The sequence below is a fragment of the Lemur catta genome, chromosome 17 (assembly GCF_020740605.2).
Source record: "Lemur catta isolate mLemCat1 chromosome 17, mLemCat1.pri, whole genome shotgun sequence".
In the NCBI taxonomy this organism is placed as follows: domain Eukaryota; kingdom Metazoa; phylum Chordata; class Mammalia; order Primates; family Lemuridae; genus Lemur; species Lemur catta.
The window spans coordinates 9,628,499-9,653,485 of record NC_059144.1 but is presented as its reverse complement, the minus strand read 5'-3'; the positions used below and the strand labels follow the sequence as shown (position 1 = coordinate 9,653,485).

General features: G+C 43.7%; 1 protein-coding gene, 1 long non-coding RNA gene and 1 pseudogene across 2 annotated transcripts; 2 read left to right on the top strand and 1 right to left on the bottom strand.

The window, feature by feature from the left end:
- Positions 1-3,895: 3,895 nt before the first annotated feature.
- LOC123622463 lies at positions 3,896-9,131 on the bottom strand. Its single transcript, XR_006729500.1, has 4 exons — positions 9,034-9,131; positions 7,169-7,241; positions 6,342-6,479; positions 3,896-4,387 (listed from the first exon to the last, which is right to left on the bottom strand). It is a non-coding gene; the product is annotated as an uncharacterized LOC123622463 (long non-coding RNA).
- Positions 9,132-10,302: 1,171 nt separating this feature from the next.
- Positions 10,303-12,280, top strand: LOC123622462 (phosphatidylinositide phosphatase SAC2-like). Its single transcript, XM_045528855.1, is given in 3 exon segments — positions 10,303-11,098; positions 11,101-11,389; positions 11,391-12,280. Coding segments are annotated over 3 exon segments (1,557 nt in total). The 3' UTR covers positions 11,863-12,280.
- A 6,646-nt stretch (positions 12,281-18,926) lies between these two features.
- LOC123622223 lies at positions 18,927-20,431 on the top strand (annotated as a pseudogene).
- The last annotated feature ends 4,556 nt before the right edge of the window (positions 20,432-24,987 follow it).

The window sequence follows — 24,987 nt, the reverse complement described above, 5'->3', positions numbered from 1 at the left end:
TACTCCCCTCTCCTCGCATGGTGCTGTGATAATAAAGCTCTTTCTCTGCTGTAACCCCTGCTGTCTCAGTGTGTTGATCTCCTCTTGAGCAGCAGGCAGTGAACCTGGTCGGGCTGTAACAGATACTGTAGACGTAGAAGTGCCAATGAGAAAGAGCAAGTATAGCAAACTCCACACCGGGGAGTCACAGGTTCCAAACTGACCCTCTCGGAAAATAACACTGGTCTTTTTGTTCCTAGAAGAACTCTCATGTTTTCAGCCTTCTCACATATTTCAGTCACATTTTCACAGTTAAGTGTTTTCTGTACAATCCAGTATATTGATAACTGAGTCAAACTGCTTTACCCAAAATTTGGTTGACAGCCTTTATAAGATGGCCTACTTAGGAAAATCTTAACCTTATCCCATTTTGTCAGAAAAATGATTTAGGTCCAACTGGTTTTTATAAACTGGTGAGTTTATATGTTTTACTATCTCATGACTAAAATTCTAAAATGAAAACTGTAAGACCTTTTTTATGTGTATATGTATATATATGTACACACTATATATATTTAGATGTATTGGTGCATATACACATGCATTATATCATATGTAATGTCTACATAATAAAATCTTGTGTAGTCAGCAAGAAATCCCTTCAAAAGTTACATTTTGATTGGTTTAAATAAATGAACTCATAGAATATTTAGTAATTAAATCAAATCATTTTTAGTTCATATGACAAGAAAAGTTTGGCAAATTAATTGTTTTAAAAATTAATGATAACATAAAATTAGAAATGTCTTTAAAGTTGTCAACATACTTTCTTGCCTGGGTTTACCGGCTTACTGGTGAAGGTTTCTACATCCATGTAACTTTCTGTACTGCTTTCAAAGTCTTTTGATTATCACTTTGGTTAAATGAATGACCACTATTTTACAGTGTTCTCTGATTTTGCTTTGGTCATATGTTTTGAGCCCTTTAACATCTTTGACAAACCTCCCCCAAATTGAATTCTAACTTAAGCATCTTTAACCTAGAATTAATTATGAAAATTTCCAGTTGGGTCCCTGGAAAGATTCAAAATATATATCTCTCATCTTAGAAGGATATTAAATGATTAGACTCATTGGATAAATTGTATAAGAAACATGGTCCAATGATAAGTGACACTAGATCTTCTTTAGTTTCATTTATTGGTATGTTGTTGATATGAATGTTTCAAAAACATCATTTCTGTAAACATGTAAGTTTATAGAAGTTTAACATATTATCAGTCACAATTCTGGTTACTATCTGTCATAGATATAGTGAAGTTTCCTTATTGACTGTAAACTTTCATCAGATTTTTAAAATCTCTAAAAGTCATTTACAGTCAGATTCATGAAACAGACTCCAACAAATACTCTTACATACAGGTCTCTGATAACTTTAAGGACAATGGACTAAACAAAAATTTCCGGAACTCTGCTAAAGAAACTGGTGGATTCATGATACTACTAACGGAGATTAAGCAGAACAAATGTTGACTACATGACATTGAATACCTGATAAAATCATGTCTGTATGACTTTTATTTAAAACATTTTTGTTTGTCTACTTGAAATGTTTGTTTTCGAGATTTATTTATTACCAGAGCTTTGACTAAAATATCATATTTGAAAATATGCATACAATGTCTGACTTCAAGGGTCCCTAGGCTTAAAAAATTGAATAAAAACTCACTTTCTGTCAGAGCCAGCATCCTGAAAACTGTAAATAAAGCCCGAAGTCTGCCTTGGTTTGGCTTCCTAGCCTTAAGAAGTTATTAAACCTGAGGTTTCTATGTGATCAATACAGAGAAAAAAAAGTTATACTTCTAAAAAAAAACAGCTATAATACATTCATTATTTGACTGCAGCTCTGTATATTATTTTCTTAATTTTTCTGGGTTCTTCTCATCCAACTTGCTTACAAGAAATTATAAAAACGGAAACTTCTCTGTGCCTTAAGCCCTATAAGCTGAAACTTATATAATACCTATATAATACCTATAATACCTATATAATACCTATACCTATAAATGACAATACCTTTTGTCATTTAGACACTGTCTAGGCACCAACATCCACCCCAAACTTGGGAAGATGCCAGTGAGCTCCCTCCAGGGACTGACCTCATGATTAACTAATAAAGACACAGTGTTCACCAGTTTATGTCACCACAGTAATGCACAACAGTGGCCAACTATATTGTTATGCAATTGTCATGTTTAATAATTTGGAGCAATTATTGAATGATTAAATCTCAGCATATTTTATAATATATAGGTAATATAATATATAGGTATATTATAATATATAGGTAAATATAATATATAGGTAAACTTCAAGAAACAAGTCTGTGGGTAAGGTATGGGCCACACAGAAAGTTCACCAAACTATCTGATGCCATAGCCAGAGACACTGAAATGTAAACCAGAACAAGTTGAATTTCCCATTCTGTAAATGGCTTTTCCTAAGAGGTTGAAACAATACTCCATATAACAATTCTCACCACGTATGTCTGGACTTTTCAATATGTTCAGTTGATTATCTTTAAAATTAGTTACATGGTTTAAAGCTGTTATTCAAACTGGGCTTATTATTCCATTACGATTTTAAGCTTTGTTCTTATTGTCTGCCTAATCTTTGTAAATCTAGCTCTCTTCATAACATAATTTGGCTAAATACTTCAAGATAATTTCTGATGCCTGTGGAACAGATAAGATGGAACTTGATGCTGGAATCCAAACAGCTGTCCCCAGAGAACATGTTTCCATCTGTCCTCTTTGTTAACTGTAATGTGTTCTGGGTCCCTGACAGGTCCTCATACTTTCCCCTGACCTGGGACAGAGACCACCAGGACAGGTTTATCCTGGCACCTGTCAGGTGCCAAGGGACAGGGTTTGGCACTCAGTTTTGTACCATTTTCTGCACAATTCCCCATGTGCCGTTGTGGCACCCCGACATGACTGTGTGATCTCTGGGTTAGAAGCTATGTCCTAACAGTCAATTACATTCTTAAAGCCTTCATGGGTCACTTATCACCCTGTTGCTACAAAGCAGTGTTTTCAGGGTATATGTGCATGTGTCTGTTAGAGTGTGCGTGTCTGTGTTGGTGATTGTGTCTATGTGCATGTCTGAATGTTGGTTCGTGTCTATATGTGCATGTGTGTGTAGTGTGTATGTACATGAACGTGTGTGAGTGTCTGCGTGTGTGTGAGAGAGGCACACAAAAGTGAATGAGACACACACCGTGCTTTGAGGAGCTCCGACTGGAAGACAGGGCCATCCAGGATACAGGTGACTATGGCGGGAAGCAGACATGTGGTGGAGATGGGGTAGAAATCTGGGAAGGGGTGGGGAAAAGCTCCATGGAGTGAGGGGCCTCTGGGCTGAGTCTTAGAGGTGAAGCACATCTCACCTGGGCACAGTGCAGGGGGAGGGGCCTTCTGAGGACGGAACTGCTGGAGCAAGGCTCAGAGGGCAGGGCCAGGTGTGTCCAGGGTCAGGGAACTCCAGTTCGACTGGGTCTGCCTCTGGCTGTTCTCAGAGAGTCTCCTTTGATAGTGGGACATCTGATGTGCTCACGAGGCCCTGGCCACAGACAGAACCCTCCTCTGTGTCCAGAGGTTGGCTGGAGCCAGGAGGGGACATGGCTGCTTGGACTCCCCACAAGGCACACTGGGGGCCCAGGAGACTCAGCCGTGAGGTGTGATGGAAGATGGGGCGTGGATGTGCTCTGCTGCACCTATGTTCTCAGGGCAACCAGCCAAGCACTTCTCACCCCTCAAGCCAGGGGCCCCAATTGAAGTTTTTTGGGGAAGCCATGGCCTACAGCTGAGTGAGAAAACTGAAGCACAGACTCTGATAGGAGCACACACTGATTTTGTCAACCCATGCCAATTTATTTTCCCTCACCCCAGAAAGTTCAAGGCAGAATTTAGCATAAGCCGAGGTCCAGGCTCTGAAAGAAGTCCAGGTGTTTCCCTGTAGGAGCACGTCGTAAAACCAGCACACACTCCGGGCCCTAGATGCCCACTCCTTCCTACCAGGGGAACTCGTTCATGTTCTTGGTGAGAAGGCACCTCCTAGAGGTGGCCACCATGCAGCATCTGATGTGACTCAGTGCCCCTTAGGCCACTGTGTCGGCTGGGCCAGCTCCCTCCCATGCTCAAACTGCTGTTGGCCACCTGAAGGAGCAGGGACAGCTCCCACTCCAGGTCTTCAATCCTCTGAGCCAGGTGGACTCTCCTCACCTCCAGCTCCAGGGCCTGGTGGCTCTTCAGGGCCCAGGTTCCCAGCTTCTCTCCGGCTGGGCCACTCGTCTCCAGTGGGTGAAGTTTAGCTTCCTGCCACTCACAAGGGGAGATGCTGGGAGCCATCTGGGAATGACAGACGTACAAAACGGACAGGTGACCCCTGAATGCTCTCAGCTCATTCTACGCTGAGCCCTCTCTGTGGTCTTGGCCCTGACTTTTGTCATTTAGACACTGTCTAGGCACCAACATCCACCCCAAACTTGGGAAGATGCCAGTGAGCTCCCTCCAGGGACTGACCTCATGATTAACTAATAAAGACACAGTGTTCACCAGTTTATGTCACCACAGTAATGCACAACAGTGGCCAACTATATTGTTATGCAATTGTCATGTTTAATAATTTGGAGCAATTATTGAATGATTAAATCTCAGCATATTTTATAATCCCTCACCTAATCCTATTTTTCCCTTCCTTAAAACCAGGGATATTTGTATAGAATGTATTTTTAAGAATGATCACCTGTTACTTTATCCTCACCGTTTCATGCTCTTCTGATCCCTCAGTGCAGCTAAGGACATGTTCCTGCACCTACCTAGTCCCTCTGCTGTCAAGCTAACTTCACAGCTGCCCATTTGAGGTGGACGGAGGGTGGGTTCACAGAGGAACTGATCCCTCAGCTTAGCGCAAATGCTTTGGAGGAAGTCCAGATAAAGCTCAGGGCAAGAATGATGGGTGCGATGAGATGACAGGAAGCCAGCATCTGCATTTGGGTTTCATGAGGGGACCCACCTCGGGGGCTCAGGGACCCTGGAAGGCCATGAGAGACCCAGTTCCCGCAGCCTCACTGGGAAGGGCATCTGTGCCTTTCATGGCCAGTCCTTGGGCCCCATCTTGCCTTATCTGCTCACAAGAGAAATGTTCCCTCAGCTGTTGGTGAACACAGGTGCCCTTTCTTACCATTTTTGTACAAAGAGAGAGGTCAGTTTGACCAGGAAGAGTTGATATTCCAGATCTTCTGACATCAAGACCCAGACACTCACGATGTTCTACTGAAAGTCTTCATATTGAGGGAGCATCCTGACTTTCCCTGCTTTGTGTAAGAATGAGAAGAAAACCTGCCTTCAGACTCCTCCTTGGCCATGACTCTTGGGGTCACTATGGCAGAGGGTGTTCCCTGTCTGGGGAAGAGGGGATTCTGTGGTGTTTCAAGGTAGCCTGGCCCACACGCCCACACTGGGAAGGCGGATGTGAGAAGGTGCCCACCCATGCCGCTCCACCACCCAGGGTGCTTTGCTAAATTTAGCAATGCAGGGACAAGGCTGGGACAAGTGAGGCACTGGGCTTGGGTGTGAAAGTCCAGGAGTCCAGTGTCAAAAAAGAGGATTAAACATGACCCAATAGCAAAGTGGGGACAAGGCACACAGTAGAGATAAAATGACATAAAACTACCAGAAACTTCAAGTTAGGTTGAATAGTATGTTATGCAGTATGAAAACAATCCAACTGGTGAACTAACACCCAGAGACTGGCTGCCAGCTTTAGCAAATAAAGTTGACTTTCTTGGTTTATTTTTTCTATAGTTGTAAGCAAATAAAGTTATATTGAGCTCAGTGCAGACACAACTGCATGATCACTTCTGTCTTTCGTCTTCCTTTCCTCTCTATCCTCCCCTGGGTGTGCACCTCTAGAGACTGCAGCTAGGGCAGGGAACAGCCTGGCTGGAAGATGCATCTTGCAGAAAGCTCCTGGTCCCAGAGGTGTGTACTGTTAGTTAGACTGCATCTACAACAGCCATTGTTATTGCTTCTTTTTCATGCCCTTCCTCAATATTTTCAGGCTGTGAATTAATTTAGACAGTTTCAACCTAATCTGATGGTGTGAGCTTCACTGTCTCCAGCCCCAGCTCTAAGCCTTCCATTCATGAAACCAAACACACAACCTGACTTTGGCTGGTGGACATTCTGGTCAGAGCTGGCTATTGCAGGCCCAACACCTCTCTGTGGAAGGGGCCATGACTCCATGGGTCCCACCCCGCTGGACACCTTAGGAGCTGACATGCTAGTCTGCTGGGCTTACCACAAATGTGTTTCCTTCACCTGGGGGCAGTGGGTCTGGCTCATCCTCCTCTTTCTGGAGCTCCAGGGCTTGAGAAGAGAGCTGGAAGAACTCCTCATTCAGCTCATCCAAAGCATCTTCCACCTGCCATGTCTTTCTCTAGAAACGAGGAACATGTGGTCTTTATTACTTTCATTTGTATTCTAATTTCATTGAAAATTTCTTGTGCTCCTACTCCATGATATACGGCAGGGTGAGTGCAGGGCATATAGACCCAAAGTCAGGAGCTGTTCTCAGACAGCTGAGCATCTGAAGGCAAGGGGAGCCAGATCTCCAGCCCAGCATAGCAAAGTAGTAAAGATTATTGTGGAGAGATGCACCAGGCACTGCAGGAGCAAATGCAAGACACCTAGCCCAGGTAGGATGGTCAGGGAGAGCTTTCTGGAAGCGAGAATGTCTCAGCTGAATCTTAAAAGGTGGACAGGAGTTAGCTGGGTGGAGAGTGGGAGAAGAGCATTTTAGGCAAAGGGAGAAGCATGTGGGAAAACACAGATTTGAGAGAGTATAGGAAAGATTCATCTATTTGTCCATCTATCCATTTGTCCACCTATTCATTCATCCATCCATTTATCTATCCATCCATCGTTCCATCCATCCATCCATCCTTCCATTCATCCATCTAATCTTCCATAAATGAATTGAACGATCCCTCTACTCGTATATCCATCTATGCATCCACCCATTCAGCTATTTGTCCATCCATATATCCATCCATCTATCCACCCACCCACTTATTCTCTACCCATCTACCTACTCAGGCTTCTATCCATAAGTAAAAAAAGACTTACTATGAACCCAGTGTGTATCAAGACAGTGGTCAGTTATGGGACACTATTAGGGAACTTCCATGGAGTTTATAACCTATAAAGAAAGGGAGACATAGGTCAAGAAATTATGTGTGAGGAGGCTTACATGAGTGGATGTTTGTGTTCCAGTGGGGATTAATCAAAGTTCATTTGGCAGTAGCATAGAATTTGTCAGGAAAAGTGTCAAGAGATGATGCTGGAGAAATGAGGATAGCATGTTTTCTTACATTGTGGGGTCATCTAAAGGCCAATTTGGTAGAACCTTTCTTATGAATAGAACTTTCATTTCCTTGGGAGTGTCAATGTGCCCAGCTGAAAAATGACTTATCTCAGACTCTCCATAAGATAGAGACAATCATGTGCCTAATTTTGGCCAATAAGATGTAAAAGACAGCTGTAGAGGAGGTAGATTCTGGAAAATCTCTTTCAAAAGGGAAGCTGTTTAAGTTCCCCTTCTTACCTTCCTACTTTTCCAAAAAGCAGGTGTCCTGTAACCATGAATGACCATGAAGATAAAAGTAATGTGCTCAGGATCATGAAGCAGAAAGTTAGAGGGATACTGGAATTCATAGGACACTGTGGATGCTGATGGGTTCACTTTTGAATATATTAAACTTAAGGTATCTGTGGGGCATCCTACGAGCTAATGTAACCCCAATTGGTTGGTGAGTTCAGCTGTCATGGAAAGCCCATCTTTTGCTCCAAACAGGAAACGGAAGATACAATTTTAAAAAATGCAGAGCCATATTTGAAAGGGAACTCTCCAGATGCCAGAGCTGAAGAGACAAAGCAAAGGTTGGAAGGAGGTGAAGGCATGTGGTATGTGTACTTTCCTTCTTAGGGTCTGAGGAGTTAATTCCCACCTTGGACAGGCTTTGAGGCCGTGAGCACCATTTGTGGTCAGGGAGACTGGTCTAGGGCCACTTGAGAAAAGTCTACCAAGGAAGTGGTTGTCCCTTCTCTGAACTTGGATTAAAAACCTCAATCCATGCAGGGTGCGGTGGCTCATGCCTGTAATCCTAGCACTCTGGGAGGCTGAAGTGTGTGGATCGTTTGAGCTCAGGAGTTTGAGACCACTGTGAGCAAGAGCGAGACCCTGTCTCAATAAAAAATTAGAAAGGTATTATCTGGACAACTAAAAATATATATATATATAAAATTAGCCAGGCATGGTGGCACATGCCTGTAATCCCAGCTATTCGGGAGGCTGAGGCAGTAGGATCACTTGAGCCCAGGTTTGAGGTTGCTGTGAGCTATGCTGATGCCACGGCACTCTAGCCCAGGCAACAGAGTGAGACTCTGTCTCAAAAAAACAAAAAAACACCTCAATCCAGCCAGTGGACATGTCCCTGTCACTGCGTACATTTCTTGCTCAATGCTGTGGTTGGAACAGAATCAGTGTGAGAAACTGGAAGCACGAGTCTGTGCAGCACAGTACTCCACGGGAGGCCAGAACATACGGACAGGTCTGGAGACCACCAGCCCCGTGCAGTGGGAGTACAGACAAGCCCAGCTGCAGCATGGGGAAGTCTGCACAGAGGAAAATGGCCCTCAAAGTGGGCTCATAGTTGAAAGCACAAAACCTGCAAAGAAACCCAATGATGTGAGAGTGTCAGACAGAACAAAAATACACTCAAAACCAAAGGTGATGATGAAGTTTGAGCATGACTGTTGCATAATCATGTTTAAGTGTGAAGAAAGAGAAAAGGAGAAATAGAACCCACCAGACAGCAACAGAAATGCTGTGGAAAAAGAGAGAGACTCTACAAATGAAAAACCCAATGTGGCTGGTGGATTGCATCTAGACCCAGCTGCAATGAGTCTGTAGCCACTGCTGAGGAAATCACCTGGGACGGAGCGCTGAGAGGCTAACGGACAGGAGGCAGCAACTGCAACTACGGTGCTGCACTTTCTGTTGCCAGGTGGTGCTCGTGGCACACACACTTTTACACCTGTCTGTGCTGTGTGTGCATTTTGCCATCTTGTCGGCTGCTGAATCACCTTGCTGGAGACACTCAGTTTTCTGCACAGGGGGATGGGGTTTGTCATGTCTGCTCCCTGACACTCCCCGGCTCTTTCAACTTAAGGACAAGGGAGCTTGGGGCAACATCTTCCTCTGCCTCATTTGTTTCTTAACGAGGTCCGGCAGCATGATACAGAAGACAAAGCTCAGGTGGGGGTTTGCGACTCTCTTGGGTGAAGTGTCCTCCCCTCCCGCAGGCTCACTGTGCACACCTGAAGGATAAACACGGAGAGGAAGGTGTGTCATAGGGCCTCTGTGAGGATCGTAGGGCGTCTGGCTCCTGGGGGGCTTTCAATAAGCTGTTCCCTTCTGCCACACTTGGCACTTGGCACCGGTGTGGCCCTCCGCATATTTGGCAGAAGGAAAACTAATCACACTGTAGCTCCTGGAAAGAATGGTTACAATGGGTTGGGTACAGGCAGCTGAGTGAGAGCTTGGATGCACGGAGTGACTGTCTGAGGGACTGAGGATGCCAGGCTCCCGCAGACCACCTACCGGGCAGCGGGCGGCTGCGGCTGCCGCGGAGCCCAAGGCTGACAGTGTCCTGGCCTTGACTTTCAAGATTTTTCTCCTTTTTGCAAGACTTATGGGTAAAGTTCCTGTTAGGTTATATTTTTCCTGCAAACTACTTCTTTTCCAAAGTCTCATGTTAATGTCCCCTGAAGACAGCGCCTTTTACGCGACTATTGTGGCAGTGGTCGGTCCCCACGTGGTGCTGGCAATTTTTGTTTTCATCGTGTGGAAGGTGGGCTTGCCTCAGTGGCGGGAAAACAAAAACAAATAGAGCAGCTTTCTTACAAAGCTGCAAACCTGGGGGTGGGGGGAATACCTAAAGGGTTTTTTCTTTTTGCTCAACTTGTTTGTATAAAGCGTGCTTTTTTTTTTTTAAGGGGAAAGGTGGTTGGGGAGGGAAATTAAGTAGTTACTGTAGTTAAGACTAAAGTAAAAATGGGGGGGCGGGGAGGGCTGACATTTTTCGACAAGATGTTTTTGACTATCATATTTAGCTGATGTAAATATTAATGCCGAAATAGGAAACTAGGAAAAAGTAATACTGTAATTAGAAACAATAGAATTTATTTCATAGTAAAATATGTGTCGTGACGTAATTTTTATGACTTGGCTCAAGCAACAATTTTCAGACCTCATTGATGCTACTCACAGAGATGTGGATGTGCTGTTACTGCTTTCTACCTCTGCCTACTACGTGGCCTATGATGATGATGAAGTTGATAAAGTAAACCAATATCAACGACTAAGTCTAGAGGACCTGGAAAAAATAGAAATAGGTCCTGAACCCACTTTTTTTGGTAAGCCAAAGTTCTCCTGCACGCGATTGCATTACAGATACAAAGAAGCAAGTGGTCATTTCCACACACTGAGAGCTGTGATGCGAAATCCAGAAGAGGATGGAAAAGGTACCCTTCAGTGCCTTGCAGAGATGCTGCAGATCACCAAGCAAGCCATGGGATTGGAGGTACCTATAATTGAGAAAAAACTTGGGAGGAAGAGCAGTAAACCTCACGAAGACATCATTGGTATCAGATCTCAAAACCAAGGCTCTTTGGCCCAGGGAAAAAAATTTTTAATGAGCAAATTTTCATCTCTAAATCAAAAAGTGAAGCAAACCAAATCCAATGTAAATATTGTCAACCTACAAAAGCTAGGAAACTTCACAAAACCTGAAATGAAAGTTAACTTTCTAAAACCAAACTTAAAAGTAAATCTTTGGAAATCAGACAATAGTCTTGAAACCATGGAAAACACAGGAGTGATGGACAATAAGGTCCAGGCAGAGTCTGATGGGGACGTATCTTTAGATAATGACTCATACCACTCTGATGAATTCCTTACCAATTCCAAGTCTGATGAAGACAGGCAGCTAGTTAATTCTTAAGAAGCGTAGGGCCGATAGATTACGTTCTTCCTAGCTGTGGTATTATTGCTTCAGCACCTCGATTAGGTGGTCGATCCCAGTCTATTAGCAGCAATGCTATTAGCATCCATGCTCCTTCAGAGATTACTGTTGTTCATGGGAGTGGGCTTGGAAAAGGCCAGGAGTCTCCTTTGACAAAAAGTCCTTCCGCTGACAACATACACATATTGATTAGCTTTGCCAAGCCTGTGGATATTTACTGCCACAGATTTGTGCAAGATGCACAAAACAAAATGACCCAGCTGTGAGTCCAGATCTGTGTCTTAGCAGGCTAGTGAGGAAGGGAATCAAATGACCAATCAGGTTTCCAATGAAGAAACACAATCTGAATCAACACAACAGACACCTTCCCGACCATCTCAATTAGATGTGTCTTTTTCTGCAACAGGTCCACAGTTTTTGTCAGTTGAACCAGTACATTCAGTCATATCTCAAAAGACCCCCAGCTCCAGTTCCAGTATGCTTGAACTTGAGACAAGGCTTCATGTAACAACTCCTTCAGAGAGCAGTAGCAGAGCAGTCTCTCCTTTTGCAAAGATTCGAAGTTCCATGGTCCAGGTTGCTAATATTACCCAAGCTGGATTAACCCAGGGGATAAACTTTGCAGTGGCAAAAGTTCAAAAGAGTCCTGCAGAACCTGAAATGGTTAATGAAGTCCAGCAAAATGAACTTAAAAATATGTTTACACAATGCCAGACACGTATAATTCAGATTTAGTTTTTAGCCACAAAGAATCCTTCCATGGTTTCTATTTAAAAATTCAAAAAGTTTTCACATATTAGGGTATTTAAAATTATACTGTCTGAATCTAAGGGTCACAAATTTGTTTTGGGGGGAAGGGTTTTAAAAGGTGTTCGTACCTGAGCAGATTTCCAGATTTGAGAGCAAGGACTACAGGAATACATCACTGTGGAATGGGTAGACCTGAGTAGCTTCTACACTACAGAGCACTTTGCTCACTTGAAAGTAATTCAGGAACAGGTCGCTTTGGGATATAACCTGAACCTTTGTTGGAGTGGGGTGAGTGGAGTATATGAAGTAGACACATAAAGGATGGACATGGACAGACTTAAGGGAATTGTGTTTTTCATAATTTGTTCTGTTTATTAGTTCATTCCTGTGTCTTACCTCTACAGGGTAAATTGTACACTTAAGTTTTTTGTGACTTTAAAGTGTTAACTAGTACGGAGAAGTATTTGAATATAAAAAGCTGTTTTAGTTTTGATGGCTTAACCATTCCCTGATTGATTGAGGGTTGACACTAAAGTCAAGAAATGTATTTTCATTTGCTCCTAATTTCCCCCATATTCTACCTTTTACAAATTTAAAATATTCTGCTGCCTATATGTCCAAAAATCTAGGAGCATTAGACTTGTCATAAATCTGATAGGAATGTGAATACTAGCATCTATTAAATTCCATTTTGCTCTGGTTTTAGAAATATAAGAAGGTACATATGTTGGCTACTGGAAATTCTAGAAGTCTTAAAAAGTTTTAACTTTTCCCAGTGGGGCATTCCTCAACATACTGTCTACAGACTCTACAACTACTGAAAATTTGGTCTGGAGCACAATTGTGCTAAAACCAGTTTTATGACTATAACCCTGACCACACAGAACAAGGGCCACCTCTGTAACCCACGTAGTAGGAAAGTTGGAGTATTTCAACAAGTACCGGTTTGTCTGGTGTCTTTAGAGCCTTACTATGTTGAAGTGATTCTCAGCTGAACATTTATGTCTGCTGTAACTCTGATAAGCATTCCACTTTTGTTATTTATTAGTGGTGTCTTTTTTTTGAAGTGTCATATCTTGTGACTATTAAAGTACCATTGTAATTTAAAGTGACAGTGTATGTTAGAATTCCTTGCATAATAAAGATGTGGATTTGATTTTAAATCAAAAAAAAAAAAAAAAGAATGTTTACAATGGTCACAACCCATCTGGACATCAGTGGCTTCCCTGTCATCCTGCTCCGTTCTGTCCGAGACAGTCACTGTGTCTGCCTCTTAGTCCTCACAAAGAGAGAAAGGGAAGAATGTCCTCCCCCTATCATTCCTCCCACTGAGGTACATGAGAAAATAATTTCAGGGAAATCTGTAGGCACTGCTATGCCTCCAGGAGCCAGGATGCTTGTTTTCAGTGTGTAGGCAAAGCGTAAAGTTCTGAGGCTGCCCTTTTGACAAAAAACAGGTTTCATAGGTTTCCTTCCCTTTTATATCAGGTAAGCCCTACAGTCTTTTCATTAAAAAAGAAAATGAAAAACAAAAATATGCCAGAACAAAAAACTCCTAACTTTTTATTATTATTATTATTATTTCTTGAGACAGGATCTTGCTCTGTTGCCCCGGGTAGAGTGCAGTAGCATCATCATAGCTCTCTGCAACCTCAAACTCCTGAGCTCAAGTGATCCTCATGCCTCAGCCTTCCAAATAGCGGGGACTACAGGCGTGCAGCACCACACCCAGCTAATTTTTATATTTTTGGAGAGGTGAGGTTTCCCTCTTTCTCAGGCTGGCCTTATACTCCTTGCCTCAAGTGATCCTCACACCCCGACCTCTTAAAGTGCTAGGATTACAGGCATGAGCTGCTGCACTCGGCCATACTTAACTTTTGTTTTCTAATTTTTAAAAGGTAACACCTGCTCAATGTAGGCTAGTAGTAGTACAGATATGTACTAAACATAATATTTAAACATGGAAACAAGTACATAATGTCAGCCATAGCCCACTGAGGTAAGTCACACTCATGGCCCCTTTCTGGGCCTGTGCCCTTGCCCTGCACTGCTGGGGTCCTCCTGCCGTGGGGAGGGCTTTCTTCTCACCCCTTGGTGCTGGGCTGCACCACCTGACTTGCTGTGGCCATTAGGATGAGGTGGGAGTCACGATGTGCCAACTCTGAGCTGGGCCTCAAGCGGCCTTCTGTGCTTCTGCGCTTGCCATGAGCAGGACATGAGATGGCCAGCCTGCTGCTCAGGGGGGAGAGGTCCTGGCGCACACTTTCTCCAGCTGAAGTGCCCTGGGCGAGGCCAGTCAGGAGCTGCATCCTGGCCAGAGTCGACTGAGACCAGAGGAGCTGAAACCCCCACAGGCAGGAGAAATACACAGTCTGCTATTTGCTCCTGAGGGTTTGTGTTGTTTATCCTGCAGCAAAAACCAACTGACATACCCATTAACCATGTGGACATTTCAGACCTCCTTTCAGCTTCTCTCCTTTCCCTCAAGCTACTCTCTGTACTGCTTTTATGGCATTGTCTCTCTCTCCCTCGCTCCCACCCACCTCTCTCCCCTTCTCTCTCTCCTTCTCTCCCTCCCGCTTTTCCTCTCTCTCTACCCTCCATTTCTCCCTTTTCTCTTTTTTATGAATATATAATACATACATTAATTTTTGAACTCATTCCGTATATGCAATTCTCTATTTTCATCTTTTATTTTAATAACATTAAAAATTCTCTATAAGCTTATTTTCAGTAAGGGCATTACTGTTTTATTACAGGGCTCTCCCATAACTCAGGTAACTCTCATATTATTGGAAATTTCAGCCATCTCCATTCATTTTAATATTATAAAAATTACAATGAATGTGTTTTGTCATGTTTGCCTATATTTTAAAATGATTTCCCTGAGAGAGATTCTTAGAATTGGAGTGAGTAAAAAATGAATGAATATTGTAGAGAGTTTTGATACAAATTGCTAGGTTGCTTTCCAGGAAGGTTTTAATTTCTCACCCTTGAAGGAATCCAAAATATTTATTTCACCCTCAAATATGCTTGTTTGACTTAATCTGAGAGGGCTGTCTGGAGGGCCTGCAAATGGAAGTAGCTGTACAAAGCTGTCTTTTGTGCAAGAGATTTGCATCTTTAGAGACAATCTGCACTGATTTAGCCAGGCTTTCTTTCTGAGGTCTTTCCTTTTCCAGATCTAGGAAAGATTAACTGAGCCTGACATCTTTAAAGAACAGAAAGAAATATGTACTGCGTATTCTCTCTGAGGGCAGCTTCCTGTGAGGAAACTAAATTGTTAAATAATGAAGAATACAAAAGTTGTTAAAATTGGTTCTTGATCAATTGTGGTTCAAATCCTCCACTAATACTGGGAAAGTTGTCTTGGCTGTCCCAGCTAGAATTGAAGTAGATCCACCAAAACCTCTTCTGAATCTTAAACAATACCTTGTAAGATTGGAGGCCTTGGAAGGTATAAAGACCTACAATTTTAGATTATATAAAAAGAGGCTTGATTATTCCTTATATAAGCCAATGTAACGCTGCAATCTTTCCCATAAGAAAAACAAATAGTAGAGGTTGGACATCTGTACAGGATTTGGGAGCAATCCATAACATAGACATTCCTCAACATCCAGTTGTACCAAACCCCCATAAGCTACTGACTGCCATCCCAACTTAAGGTGATTTCTTCGCTGTAATACATATATATAGTGTATTCTTTACCATTCCTCTAGATAAAGACATTCAATTTCTCTTCATCTTCACTTGGGAAGACGGACAATGTATGTGGATAGTTGTGACTCAGGGATATACTGAGAGTCTCACTTCTTTCAGATGTCAACTTTCCTGAGAAATCCACTTTATACAGCATGTAGGTAATTAAATTCTCAAAAACCTGTAAGATATTTAGGTCACTTAATGCCAAACAAAGGAAGACCTTTTCAAAGTCAATCTGGATATAAAGGGAACATTGGCCTTCCCTACCCCAAAACTAAGAAACAACTGAGAGGACTTCTGGGGGGGGGGGGCGGCGGGTAGGATACTTCAGAATTTGGATTCCAAACTTCTCCTTAAAAGGCCAACCTTTAGGAAAAAAACTCAGTATGTCAAAGGATACCTGCATTTGTATGCTTATTGCAGTGCTATTAATAATAGCAAAAATATAGAATTCAACCTAAGTCATCATAAGTTAACTAATGGATAAAGAAAATGTGGTATATAAACACAATGGGATACTATTCAGCCTTAAAAACAATAAAATCATGTAATTTGTAATGACATGGATGGAACGGGAGGTTGTTACATTAAGAGAAATAACCCAGGCACAGAAAGTCAAATTCCTCATGTTCTCACTCATATGTGGAAACTAAAAAACTTGATCACATGGAGATAGAAAATAGAATGTTAGATACCAGACGCTGGGTATGGTGTTAGGGTAGGAGGGGGAAATGAAGAGAGGTCAGTGAATGGGTACAAACTCACAGTTAGATGGAAGAAATGAGTTCTATTGTTCAATAGAATAAGGGGTGACTAGCGAGAATAGATTGTATATTTCAAAGTAGCTAGAAAAGAGGACTTGAAATGTTCCCCAAAACATAGAAATGACTCAAGCTGATGAATACCCCAGTACCTGACTTGATATATATTTTTTCTAGGCATGTAAAAGCACTTTCACATACCCCATATATATTAAAACATTATGCATCAGTAGAAGAAAAAAACCTTCAACCTTTATATACTCTTTTAAAACAAGATAAGCCAGACCCTCTGGAATGAACAGAAGAAAACCAGTTAACAATAAATATATATGTAACAAAACAGGTGCACATTATACAAATGTATCTAAAACAAAATCTTCAGGTACAGATAAAAAGATCCCCTTTATTTCTGAAGGGCTAAAAGTTGGCAGAAGATTCCAATCCACAAAAAAATTAAAAATAAATCAATAGAAATGAAGAAATTATTTCTGTCTCTCAAAGAGTCGTATTACTGCTCTTCCCAGGAATTATATCATTAATAGTAAATTTTTACTAGGACTTTCAAAGCATATATGCTAATTTCAGAAATCACAGTTAAGAAAAAGGAAAAAAATTCACTTATACTACAAATGCCCAGATATATCAAATTGTATCACATTTTGTACAATTTTCAGCTAACACATGACCACAATGTGTTTGTGTATATGTATAATCAAAATAATTTTTATTCTTACTTGATATACCTAAATATTCTTTACCTGTCAGCATACATACATATGTATGCCACCTTCTATGGTCACATATTATTCCATCCTATGGACACAAAATAAAATCCATCTTATGTGTTCCTCCTAATACATTATTATTTTAGGAAGTGCTGAGAAGAACATATTGTATGATCTCTGTTTCTTGAAGATATTTTAGTACAATGGAATTCATGTATACAGGGCATAAATATTTTGTAAATGTGTAGTTACAGTGGCCTCCTTAGTGCAGTAGGCAGCGTGTCAGTGTCATTAAGTTCAGTTACCACCAAGTTGTTTATTTGAAAAGAAATCAGCAACATAATCTATAAGCACCAGTATAACTATTTTCAATTTTTAATATTAGTATTTAATATCTTCATTCTTATAAACTTTGTGGCTAGATTAACAGTATCTCATTCCTCTTTTAACTTAAAATCTTTCTCTTAGCTAGGACACTATTTTTCCCTATGTGTGTAGGTCACTTGTAGATCTGCAAAAAATGTACTTTGCCCAATTTTAAATTACCAGTTTTTTTTTCTTGTTGGATTTGTCATCATTATCAAGTTCTAAATTTTTTCCTACATTTGGGTGTTTCTGGATTTTCTATTCTGTTCCATTCATTTATCTGTCTCTGCAACTGTTAATAAATGATTAATTTGTGGAAATTAATAGCACATTTTGAAATCTAGAAGAGCAAGCCTTCTTCACTCCATTGCAAAACACAGTAAAAGAGAGATACCAGGTGTAACTCAAAATTTTGAAAACCTTAATACTTTTATTTGGCTTATGTAAAATTGATAAATATAGAAGGAGCTCATATTTTCAGAAAAATGAGTCTTCCTGTTGAAGACTATGGTACCATATACCCACTTCAAAGTTTCCTTCTAAGTTCCCTGAGTAAAAGACATAGTCACATAGATGTACATTGATATAAAATGGATACTGAATTTTATGCAAAGATGTTTTGGCCCAGAATTGGATACATTATGTAAATTATTACTCTCATTATGTACCTTTCTATAATGTATATAACAATGTTTTAAAATGTGTACATTAAAAATAAAACACTGTATATACTTGTGTTAGTTAAATAGCTAAAATTGGCAATAAAGTGTTCTAGAAGGGCAATCATGAGTGGACGGGGAACCAGCTTAAGTTTTGTTTTTGTGTTGCTGCCCATGAAGATGGCCCTGGCGCTGGACGCCTAGAAGGTTTCCACGTCCCAGGTGCTGCGGAGCCCGCAGGGAGGACAGCCTGGGGCCCTGGCTGACAGCAGTCCGGGCTCCCGCCAGTCTGGGAAGGACGTTTCCCCCACACCCGCCTGGCACCCAGGCCCAGGATGGCCATCCCATTACCTGTTCTTTCTATCTCTGGCATCCAAGGCCTTTTTCTTCAGTGAAAGGATCCGCTCCACTTTCACTACGTCACCAGCGCTGGCAGCTTGGTGAATTTTGCTGAGATCTTTTTCCCGGATGTGGCACCATGGCTGTCGGAAGGCGCTGTCACCAGTCTCGCCTTCCAGGCCCACCCTGGTCTTGCCATGGTTGCTGGAGGGGCCGGAGGGCAGCCCAACCTTGTTTCTCCCGAAGCAAAAGATCTTCCTCATGGTGGTGGCTTCAGGCTTCGCAGGAACCTCAGCTCACCCCCACCTCCCACCCCACCCCCTTGTTTATTCCCCACCTGGGGAGCCCAGTACAATCAAGCCAACCCGATCTGACCACGACCTCCAAGGAAAATCTCGGTTTCTAATGACTGACAGGAATAAACTGCCAGGAAGAGCCAAGCAGCACCAAGCACAGCCCAGCATGGCCAAGCACAGCCGTTAAAGCAAGTGCGCATGCGCACAACTGCCAACGGACAAACCGTCCCCTCCATGAAGCTCATCTGGACGCGTGGGCGGTTGGGGCTGCTCTGTCCCCACTGCCCGCGTGTCACACACCTGCGCAGGCTGGCTGGGCTCCCCACGGGCTGCCTCAGCATCTCCCAGTGTGCCACCCACTGGGCCTATGGCCCAGCAGCATGATTGAATGCACAGCCCGTGCCTGCTCCTCCTCACCCAGAGTCCATAGCCAGGGGTCTCCAGTGGTGGGCCCTCGGCTGCCACTGGGGATCGAGGCTGAGCAGCCCTTGCCAGCCTCTGTGCAGCCACACCTGCCTGGCTGTCCAGCGGACTTGGCCGCTTCTATGGCAGGTGGCCGGTCTCTCTGCTACTGGCAAGGAGGGCGGCTTGGAGGTTGCTGAGCTGCTGCTGCCCGCTCCCTTCCAGGCTGAGCTTTGGGCAGCCAGTGAGCTTAGAGAAGTGCCTGGCCTAGCTGATGGCCAGAGGGACTCCCTGGACCCCTCCTTCAAGCACGCCCTGTGGCTGGTGTCAAAAAGGAGAGAGCAAAGGTGAAGAAAAGTACATTGAGGTGGTGATTAACAAGAACATGAAGCTGGAACACCCTGTTAACTCCTGTAAAACAGTTCCTTAAGTTCAACTTTGTGGGGAAACTTTTGGGCCCACATGGCAAGTTTCTGAAGTGTTTACAAGAAGAAACTTTGACAAAAATGTCCATCCTTGGAAAAGGTTCCATGAAAGACGAGGTGAAGGAGGAAGATTTGAGGAAAAGTGGAAAACCAAAGTACTTCAAAGTACTTCCATCTCCATGTTCTGTCACTGAAGTGCCTACAGAAGCTTATGCCTGGATGACACAGTTTCAGAAAACTCAAAAAAGTTTCTCATCCCTAACTATAATGATGAGGTGAGGCAAGTACAGCTCCAGGAATTAATACATTTGAATGATGGTTCAGAAAATGCAGATCTTCCAGTGGTTGGAGGGAAACCCGCCTTGGATACAAGAGATGTACCAACCCCAGCAATTACCAGAGGAAGGGGAGAAGTCGCGGCCCAGCTTGTGGAGTTCGTGTACCAAGAGGGACACCAACTCCTAGGAGAATCCTTTCCACTCCAAAGCCAGTGAGTTGCAAAAGAGGACTTCTCACTCCAAGATCAAGAGGAGTGTCCCCAGCTGGGTGGGGATCTCCACCACCACCCCCAATATAAGAGAAATAAGGACAATATGACTAAGGTGATGGAGACGGCACTACTTACGATGAACAGAGTTGCGATTCCTATGCTAACAGCTACAGCACCCCAGCCCTAAGTTGTGCTGATTACTACGTTATGGGCTCAGACTCTGTGGGGAGACTTACGATTCTTATGGGCAAGAGGAGTGGAGTGACACAAGACACAAGGGACTTGTTTACCGGAACAGGGAAGGACGTGTTTACAGAGAACATCCATTGGCAGATACTGATTGTACTGTCTGCTGCTGTGAAACAGCCAATCTCCACCAGTTCTGAAATTGTTGAAAATAATTTCTTTCCTCTGAACAATCCCTTTTTAAATGAATAAAAAATTTACAAAACCTGAATGGATGGAACTTAAAACTACTTTGGTGAAGCATCATCCTGTGCAGAAAAAAAAAGATAAAATCTTGTTATTTCCAGTCTCTCTGAAATAATAGGTTATAAAAAGAAAAACAACAATTTTGGTTAACTAGTGGTAAAAAAGATGAGCTCCCCTCCCACTGATGCTGATGCTGGGTGGTGGAAGGAGGCACAGTCACGCTGCTGGGGGAACACATATGCATCTCCAGGCAGGCATCTCCAGGCAAACAGAACTCAGGGACTGCAGCACTTCTGTAGGGCTGGTTGGGGATACTCTCAGCATCAAAGAACATTCCTCAAACATGGGGCACGGCCTCAGGGGTGCTGGGATTTTCTGAGGAGATCACTTAGTCACTGTTCTAAGACTACAGTTACGCTTGAGAATAGAAGGAACCCACAAAAGTAACAGAAGACAAGTTGGCTGCCTTGGGGAGATGACTGGGGTTCTCCCTGGGGAGCTACTCAGGGAAGGCTTCCTGGAGGAGGTGATGGTGAGACACTGTGAAGTAGGATGATGAGGGGAGGACACTGCAGAGGGAGGGCAGTTCAGAGGTCAGAATAGAGTAATACGAGAACAGGCCGCTCCTCTCTCCGGGCTGGTATGGAGGTCTGCAAGAGAAAGCAGCATCAGACGAGGCTATCCCCACGGTATCCTGGGCTGCCTCCTGGAAGTGTGGATCTGGGATGGAGGGAGGCGGGAGCTGCTGCCTCCTTCCCGGGGGTCAACTCAGGGAAGACACATGCCCATCTGAACAGCACAGTTCCTTAGGCCAGTGGTAGCCAAACTTTTGATCTTGCTCCACCAAGAGTAAAAAATTACTGTAAAAAAATATAACATATGTTATACTGTATTTAAAATATATAAAGATACAAATGAAAAAACAATGAGAAGAAAAAAATGAGTACAGGTGGTTTGGATATTTTCTTCTTGTGCCCCAGCAGGGGGTCCCCAGCACACCCACTCTGGGACTCGCCAGGACGCCCTGTGCCTGGCCTGCCACTGGCCGGGGCAGTGGGGCGCTGGGAGAAGCCTCGGCCTCTCAGGGATGAGGGAGTTTGCCTGTTAAAATAGGAGATGAGTTCAGATGATTTCCATGAGGTAAACCACGGCTCTGATTGGGGACCCTATGTCAGCAGTAGCCCTGCTTCTGCCTCCTGTGCTCTGTGTGTGACCATGTCACCTGCCAGCCCCTCCACCTCTTCGCGGGTAAAGGCAGGGGCCGGGGGGGCCACTCAGTGTGTGTCAGGCTCACAGGGCACGGAGGAGCCATGGGAACGTTTGGGGCTGGAGGTCTGGAGGTGTCTGGGGGTGGCTCGGAGGGTGTCCTGGTCTCTGGAGTGAAAGGAGCTGCTTAGGAGGCTGTTTTGGCAACTCAGCCCTGAGGGAGGGAGGGAAGTCAGAATACCAACAGGGACTTGGTGTTCTTGGCCACAGGGGAGGAGGGAGGAAGAGAGCCTGTGTCCTGGGGCCTGTCAGGGCCCTGGCCTTGGCCCAAGGAAGTGACAGTTGCCCTGAGGGAGACATGCCCAGACTGCTCTGTGGGGCCAGCTCCCCATCCACGCTGAGGACTCGGCTCAGCCCAGACTTGTGGTGGGGGTCGGCTAATGAGAGGTTTTCAGATGCCCCTGGAGGGCTTGTGGATGTGCAGATTGCTGGGTCACACCCCTGGAGTTTCTGACTCAGTGGGCCTGGAGTAGGGCTTGTGAATGTGCCTAACAAACGTCCAGGTGATCCTGCTGCTGCTGGTGCAAAGACAACCCTGTGAGGACCACCGGGCTAGAGGAAGGCAGAGTGCAGAGTCATTTGTGTGTGTGAGAGGGAGAGGCTGCTGGAAAGTGCGGGCCAGGTGAGCTGGGGGCCCTGAGGATGCTGGACACCAGCCAAGGCTGGACAGAGTTGGGCGGCCACAGTCAGTGCTGGACAGAGTGAGGGGCCCATGGCAAGGCCTGGACAGAGTGGGGGGCTGTGGTCAGCACTGGACAGAGCCTAGCAGTGAGCCTTTTTAAAAGCCCCCTGGGTGCTATAATGCGCAGCCTGGGCTGAGAACTACTGATGCCATCGAAAGCACCAGACTGTGTACATGAGGCCACATTCTCATACCTGATCACACAAAGCTCCATGGGACAGTCCCAAAGCATGGGCACAGGCCGCTGTCTCCAGGTGACAGGAGGAGGGAGATCTGCACACACTAAAGCCTGAAGGATGGATTGGATTTGATGGGCAAAACCAGGAGGACAAGAAGGTGAGCAGGGGTAAGTTCAAGGTTTATTTGGAAGGCAAAAGGAGTCCAGGTTGATTTGTCTTCTGGAAGAGAGGTGGTGATTGGGACCAGGTGGTAGACTGGGGGTCCCTGTGACTCGGCCTATTTGCCCTTGTTGGGGTTGGTATCTGCTCAGGGAGACCAAAAAACACTCATCTGAAGTTCAACCCTGTCACGTTGCTGCAGGTCACCACTCACACAAGCGGTGTCCAGAGGACCCTCAGCAGGGCTTGCTGAATGAGTTGGTGGAAAGCTGGCATTTGTTTTACTGACATAGTCATGTTTATCCCCCAAAGAAATTTAGGGCTGTTGAAAAAGAGAGAGGACTATTTTCATTGCAGATAAGAGGGGAGGTAGTACAACTATGACACATGGAATATCCTTCCTCTCCAGACAGGTTCTGGATGGTCAAACCCTTTATAGCATTCTCAGCTCCCTGCTGAGACCCTGTGCAGCATCATAGTCTATGTGGTCTAGGAGCCTGACAGCTCTTCTCATTGTCCAGTTCACTGAAGTGCCAGTGCATGCTGGGTTTCTGGAGCCCTGTGGTTCCACAGAGGTGCCTCAGGGTCTCGTTGGTTGAATGAGTGACCAGTTAGGAGCAGTCATACGACCTCACCCTTCATTCAATCCAAGGCTATCTGCTTTACATCTTTTGTATTAATTCCTTAACTAAGAACTCTTTTGAAAAAGTATTCCATTGTTAACACTTCAAAGAAAAGTCTGAACTCTTGGCCTGGCATTCATGGCTGTAGAATTAAACATATATCTAAATTTAAAATATCATTTTTAAGTATTTCCCACTACTATGTCAACCCATCGAAATTTTACTTATCAAGATCCAATTTATAAAAGAAAATAAAATCTCAGGGCCCTCTAAATTTATTATGCTAAAGGGAAAGTTAGATCTAGAGAGCTAGTTACAAAGCATGTTTTCAATTCTGCTTCTAAGATTATAGATTAACTCTCTTCCTCATTGTTCTTGTTCTGTAAATGACTAGAAGAGACCAGAGACCAGACCTCCCCCTTTCTTTTTTCTTTTTTTTTAATTTAAATATATAGTTTTATTATTATTTTTTTTTATTTCAGCTCATCATGGGGGTACATAAGTTTAGGTCATATACATTGTCCATGTCCCGCCCATCCCCCCGAGTCAGAGTCCCAAGCGCGTCCGTTCTCGTTCTCCAGACAGTGCGTCTGGCACTCATCATGTAGTCATACCTCCATCCCCTCCCCCCCCACCTCCCCGGGTCTGCACCTTCAAGCATGACCATTCCCCAGAGGGTGTGCAACGCACTCATCATGTAGGCATACACCCATCCCCTCCCCCCACCCCCCATCCCAGTCTGATATCCAATTGGTATCCTTCCCTGATGTACATTTAGGTGATGATCAGGGAAACCAGTTTTCTGGTGAGTACATGTGATGCTTGTTTTTCCATTCTTTGGATGCTTCACTTAGTATAATGGGTTCCAGCTCTCTCCAGGAGAACCAAAGAGATGTTGTATCATCGTTATTTCTTATAGCTGAGTAGTACTCCATGGTGTACATATGCCACAGTTTACTAATCCATTCGTGGATTGATGGGCACTTGGGTTGTTTCCACATCTTTGCGATTGTGAATTGTGCTGCTATAAACATTCAGGTACAGGTGTCTTTGTTAAAGAATGACTTTTGTTCTTCTGGGTATATGCCCAATAATGGGATTGCTGGATCAAATGGTAGGTCTACTTGAATCTGTTTAAGGTATCTCCATATTGCTTTCCATAGGGGTTGCACTAGTTTGCATTCCCACCAGCAGTGTATGAGTGTTCCTGTCTCTCCGCATCCACGCCAACATGTGTTGTTTTGGGATTTTTTGATAAAGGCCATTCTCACCGGAGTTAAGTGGTATCTCATTGTGGTTTTGATTTGCATTTCCCTGATGATTAGGGATGTTGAGCATTTTTTGATACGTTTTTTGGCCATTCTTATGTCTTCTTTTGAAAAATTTCTATTCATGTCCTTTGCCCATTTTTTGATAGGATTGTTTGATTTTTCTTGCTGATTTTCCTGAGTTCTAAATAGATTCTTGTTATCAGTCTTTTATCTGATGTGTAGTATGCGAAAATTTTTTCCCATTCTGTAGGCTGTCTGTTTATTTTCATGACTGTTTCTTTGGCTGTGCAGAAGCTTTTTAATTTAATCAGGTCCCATTCGTTTATATTT